We start from the raw sequence: 6,335 nt of genomic DNA on the forward strand, positions 1-6,335 counted from the left end.
ATTACGTCGACTTGCCAATAGAGGTCTATAGTTAATCTTGTCAATTCTCGCAAGTGCTGAATTACATGATTATTTGTTTATATAGAACTTCTTTCTAACATCTCTCCCAGGCGTCTAAGGTAGGCTCCCACTACATTACCTTACTGATGAGTCCAGTAGTGGAAGCCGGGACGAAACGCCAACTCGTGATATTCTTCACAAATTTCTTATTTCTCTCAGTTTTAAATTTATTTCTTTCTTTAATATTTAATTTAAGATTTTAATATGTCTTTAAACATATTATTAAGATCTTGTTAGATGCTATAAGCATCAAAAATTTGTGATATTACTACGGTAGTTAATAGATTTGCGTTTTAAGTTCGACGGATGTTCGGCGCGCAATGGGGGGGGAACTACTTACGTGGTATATAATATTCACATTCTAATATCTTATATATGGTCGCACCAATAACCGCGGAATAGCTCTCATTAGCCTGATTATTCTTGTTATTTGAAATTTTCGAGAGTCTTCTTTAAATTATTTTTTCAAAATTATGTTTTTTAATAAGCCAATCCATCTTTTTTTCAATTCTATTAAATTCTTGATCATATAACATTCTCATTCGTCCTAGATACATAAAATTTGTGTTAAATATAATAATTCTTTATTTTGCGTAATCTTGATTTTCTCATCACTGTGTTTATTTTGTTGTTATTACGGACAGGATACTGCAGATAGTGACGGATAGGATCTACTGCTGCAAATGCGGATTTTCTATCCGCACGTTATGCTTGCGGATAGAGCGGACAGCTTACAGTTAGAAACGAATAGAAATCCTGTCCGTTTCTATCCGTTTTACTGCGTTATTTTAACCAGGGTCCTATAGCCTTATTTATATTGTATACATCGTTTTTATTTATTACTTTTTATTAATTAAAAATTAAAAGGAATCAATGGATGCCTTCCAACAAGTGACACAGATGACACATGTATCAGTATGTTCTTGTTGTTCGCCAATGTTAAACAAGGATAAGATCACTGTGTTGTACTATCACTTGTTGGAAAGCATACTATAACTATATATTAGTTTTAAATTTATTATCATTATTAATTATAATAATATTATTTAATGTACAAATACATTTTTAACATCACTTAAAATAAGTAATTGTAGAATATAAACATATTTTTTTCAATCTTTATTTATTTTTTTTTTTTTGTTTTTAATAACAGTTCTATTAAAATCAATCAGTCAACATTCATGTACAATCCTTTTACATCTTCGTTTAAATTATCACTTTTAATATCGTCAGTTCTGTCATATCTGTCGTGCCATTTATGTATTTTATTCAATATTTTTCATGTTAACAGTTTATATGCTATAAAACACACTTGCAAGATAAGATATGAATGACGTTATGAGATTATATTATATACAATACGAACTTATATGTTTTTTTTTTTTATAAATTTCATGTTAATAAAAATTAAAATGTCAGAAGAAGCAATGAATTGATTAAAAGTAAATAACGCAAGACTCATCTTCTATATTTAGCTATTCGAAGTGACTTACATATATATTTACTCAATTCTTTTTCGCAACATATTAATAAAGTATAATCAGTCTGGCTTTGACCGGAGGTCGTTTATTCGTTATTTAAAATTGGATATATTTATTCAACTACGTTACAAAGAGTAAGCGGAACAACCCTCATGATAAACACATACAATATATACTTGAACAAATATTCCAAATTTTAAGTAACGAATAAATTTGGAAACATCAAATGGAATGTAAGGACTAAAACAACTAAAATTATTACGAGTACTACATATTATTAGTGAAGGAAATAATTTTTGAGACACTGAAAACATATAAACTTCTCTCCACAGTTATGTACAACATTAAGTGATGAAGACACTTTACACATTTCTTTGCTGTAGCGTTATTAGTTTTCAGATCCAGACGTAAACAGCATTTTCACACGTGCGCCGCATGAACCGAATCCGATCCAATAATATGTTTGATGTCGTTCTTATTTGTACATCGCACACCATTGAGTTCATCTACAATATCTTCGCGTAACCTTCCTTTGGTCTCCGGTAGCAATATGAAGCAAAACAGAAAATTGCATACGCAAAAAGTGGCGAGGAGAAAGAAACAACCATGCAAGCCCAACAAGGCAATGAGATTCGTGAAGCTTTTTGTCATAACGAATGCAGATGCCCAACTTACAGAGATACTTATAGCCGAAGCCAGACTGGTTACGTCACGGCTGAATATCTCAGACATCACCACAATGGGTCCATTGCCCATTCCCAAGGCAAATAATATCATAAAAGCAGACAATGCTACCACCGGTATCCAAGAATAAGCGGACACTTCATATTGGAAGTTTTGAAGATAATAAAATGTGCCTATCGTGCAGTGACACACACACATTCCCACACAGGATAGGAGAATCAAGGGCCGTCTGCCAGCACGCTCCACCAACAATGTCGCTAACCATGATCCGAAGAGCTGTATAGCTGCTACAATGATAGATGACATATTCGGTGATAACGAACTGCCTGACATTTTGAAGATCATTTCCGTGTTGCTGAGCTAGATGGAAAAATCAGAAATTCAATTTATTTTGTAAAAATAAAGTTTTAAATAAAATGACATTAAAATCTCTCGTAAAAGCTGTTTTGTCATAATATCAATTAATATGCTAGATTATGTACTGTTCCATTTATCTACAATAATAAACTAGAAGAAGAAAGCCATTTACGGTCGAAGCTGGATCACAGTGCTTATTATAATTGTGTGAATTTTATATACTGCGTATGTAGTCCTCCCATAAATCGCGACGCTGATAGTTTTTCAGCATTGACGCATACATACTTATACTACCGCAGTAATATCACTTAATTAAATTGACAAGTAATCTAACAATTTTTGATGCTTATAGCATCTTATTGGATCTTAATAATATGTTGAAAGACATATATTAAATTTTAACGATGTAATGTTGCAGTAAAGATAAATCTAAATCTGTGAAAAATAAGATTGCGAAGAATATCACGATTCGAAGAATATCACTTAAAAATATTCTAGTATTTGTTAAATCACGTCAGCCTGAAAAAAGACGTTATTCTCCTACTTTAGATAAATATTGCGAAGAATATTACTACGGCGACCCGCCATCAGAGGTCTATCGATATTCGCAAATTCTCGCAAGTGCTGAGACATGCGTATATCTGTATATATAGAATCTCGATTTAATAACTTAAACAGGCGTCTAAGGTAGGTTTCCATTACAATATGCCTTACTGATGAGTCCAGTAGTGGAAACCGGGACGAATCGCCAACTCGTGATATTCTTCGCAATCTTATTTTTCACAGATTTAGATTTATCTTTACTTCAACATTACATCGTTAAAATTTAATATATGTCTTTCAACATATTATTAAGATCCAATAAGATGCTATAAGCATCAAAAATTGTTAGATTGCTTGTCAATTTAACTAAGTGATATTACTGCGGTAGTAAGTATGTATGCGTCAATGCTGAAAAACTATCAGCGTCGCGATTTATAGAAGGACTACATACGCAGTATATAAAATTCACACAATTATAATAAGCACTGTGATCCAGCTTCGACCGTAAATGGCTTTCTTCTTCTAGTTTATTATTGTTTATCAATTGTATGGTCTTAAAAATATTTTCTAGTATTTGTTCCACTTATCTAGTTATAGATTTTAGAAAGAAAGCGAACTTGAAGGATTTATAAACAAATAGTGTTACATTAAATGCCTGAGTATATAAACTATTTGTTACTGATAATTACCATCGCAAAAATGCCACAAAGTTGTTGACCAATGTACAGACCCACGACAATAATGAGTCCTTTGATCGTTGCTTTATCTTTAACTAAATCTGAAAACTTGGCAGACTTTATGGATGCGGTCTCCTTGATTTGCATCTGTATATGCGACAGCGTACGTTCTGCCTCCAGATTATTTCCAGCTTTTAACCACTTCAAGGCTCTGGAACAGCAAATTGCAACGTACTTTTGCTTTTAAAGAGAATATTTGTCTGTTTCATTTTTTTACCTAATCGCCTCGTGCATACGATTTTGACGCACCAGATAGAACGGCGACTCCGGCATGAAGATGAAAGTAATGAAATACAAAAGAACTAACGCTATGACAATCACGGGGAAGGCACGGAAAGACATTACGCCACCCAGGATGTAAGCCACTAGTATCCCGGTATTCACGGAAAATATCAGCATACTTGCCAACATGCCACGGATACTATCGCACGAAATTTCCGACACATAGTTTGGTACGACGAAGAACGTGACGGCGCCAGCAATGCCACTCAGAGTTCTCGACACATAGATGGACGTGTGCTCGGTAGCAAGCATGATCAGTATCCAGGCGATAATTATTGGCACGGCTAATACGTAGCCCAATCTCTTCCGACTAAACTTGTCTGGTACCACCGACGTTAGCACAGCCGTGATAGTGCCGCTTAGGCACAAAGTGCCAGTCAACCAGGAAACGTCATCATCTGTCATGGGCTCATTTCCCACGGGCGACGAAGGACTTTGCAATAGTTGCGCTGACGGTGACGCCCATCCGATTACGATTCCGTAAGACAACCCCAACTGATTTACTGTGCAAATACATATATATGGAATAAATAAGACTTTCAATAACTCAATAGAAACTAATAGTAATATATTAGACATATTTTCTCCTAATATATTTATAATACATTATAATCTGTATTAGATGTCACTTCGTAAATGTGATTAACATTACGCCGATAAGAATAATTTAATTCGTAGGGTAATTTAAATCCTTAGATCACACTTGCATCAGTTGCATCACTGTCTAAATATCAATTGCTTAAAAATATTGAGATCCGTTTTATCTTCGTATGTTCTGTTTATATAATTCTTCTATTTTTAAGAATTGTCATATCCATCAATGGAGGACTACTACGAAAAAAGTTTCTCTCCTTCGATTGAGGCACCGCAAGCGTTATATATCTCTTCTGCTCCTTGAGGAAGAGTCGAGTGAAGAGACCAGTTCTCTTTTTTCCAACTTACTGATTATCGTGGCAAGGAGCTGTCGCAACTTCCCTGACTCCTTCAATGGTTTTTCGCACTTCTCCATTGCACGTTTCTTTTTCAAACAAGATCGATAATTTCGCAATTATTTATCGACTTCGAGCCAAAAGTCGACTAGGAATGAATTTGTGGAGTAATGCATTGATACAAATAGAACGCTTGTTTGACACTCGACGAGCGTAATTCAATATGCTGCATACGAACTGTAATTCGATTTATAACGATCACTATTTACGAGGAAATTCTTGTCAAGAAGGGGCGTTCTTATCTAAACGTCATTCGTTAATGAAAACGCGTGAATAATAGGCACACATGGTACTCTGTGTACACAGCAAATATTCCACTTTATCGGATCCATCATCGACTTAAAGTAGAGTATTAAACTCTGATAGAATCAATACAATCTGGAAGCTCAGCCTAATAAATATTAAAAGACCCTAAATATGTCAAAGATACGTGTCTATATAAATTTTTATAAATTTTTGTTTTTTTCGTGCTATAACGTAGAATTATTTTATTATTTTATTGTTGGGATAAGATTTTACTATAATAATTAAATTCAAATAAAATTTTATTTATTTTTATTTATTATTTATTTTATTTTAATCCTTGCCTTATAGTTTAGGATGGTTTCCGGCCATTCTAACAATAAGCTGTATTCTTCATATTGTATGTATGTACACCTTATATACATAAATTTTAACACATTCATTTTAATTATATTATGTACCTATATTACACTTTTCATATCTTAGTTAGAAATTAACAAAATCAATATATTATTATCAGATATAAAATCTAACCAAATCAAACAAATATATGTTTAAGTGAAAAGCAATAATACTTCACATTATCAATCTTGTTAACTACCTATTGTATCTTTTAAGACTGTTATGTAAAACACGCTTGGAACTATTCCGAAAACTGTACTCAAATAATACCTTCTGTTACAATTTAACCATTTGAAAGGATTCCTCTTTCCTCTTTACTAGTTTCCTCTCTTTTCTTCTTCCTTTCTCGTCTTACCTATCATCTTCATTATTTCCAGTCCTTTACTCTCTTCCCCTATAAATTCGTTTATATGTATTCCGTTCTTTGTCTCTTTGCATTCCTTTAGTACTACTCTCCTCTGCAGCTTAGCATATTCTGCACCTCCAAACTTTATCTTAATTAGTCAATTGGATTATAATACCTAAAACTTTATCTTAATTAGTCAATTGGATTATAA

At 33.3% G+C, this 6,335-nt stretch overlaps 1 protein-coding gene across 1 annotated transcript; it reads right to left on the reverse strand.

The window, feature by feature from the left end:
* Window positions 1-1,868: 1,868 nt before the first annotated feature.
* Window positions 1,869-5,295, reverse strand: LOC108777076 (facilitated trehalose transporter Tret1). Its single transcript, XM_018543873.1, has 4 exons — window positions 5,087-5,295; window positions 4,080-4,647; window positions 3,815-4,013; window positions 1,869-2,585 (listed from the first exon to the last, which is right to left on the reverse strand). Exons 1-4 carry the CDS (start codon window positions 5,151-5,153, stop codon window positions 1,962-1,964), a joined length of 1,458 nt encoding a protein of 485 aa, XP_018399375.1. The 5' UTR covers window positions 5,154-5,295; the 3' UTR covers window positions 1,869-1,961.
* Window positions 5,296-6,335: the final 1,040 nt, after the last annotated feature.

The sequence above is a fragment of the Cyphomyrmex costatus genome, unplaced genomic scaffold (assembly GCF_001594065.2).
Source record: "Cyphomyrmex costatus isolate MS0001 unplaced genomic scaffold, Ccosl1.0 scaffold4079, whole genome shotgun sequence".
Lineage (NCBI taxonomy): Eukaryota > Metazoa > Arthropoda > Insecta > Hymenoptera > Formicidae > Cyphomyrmex > Cyphomyrmex costatus.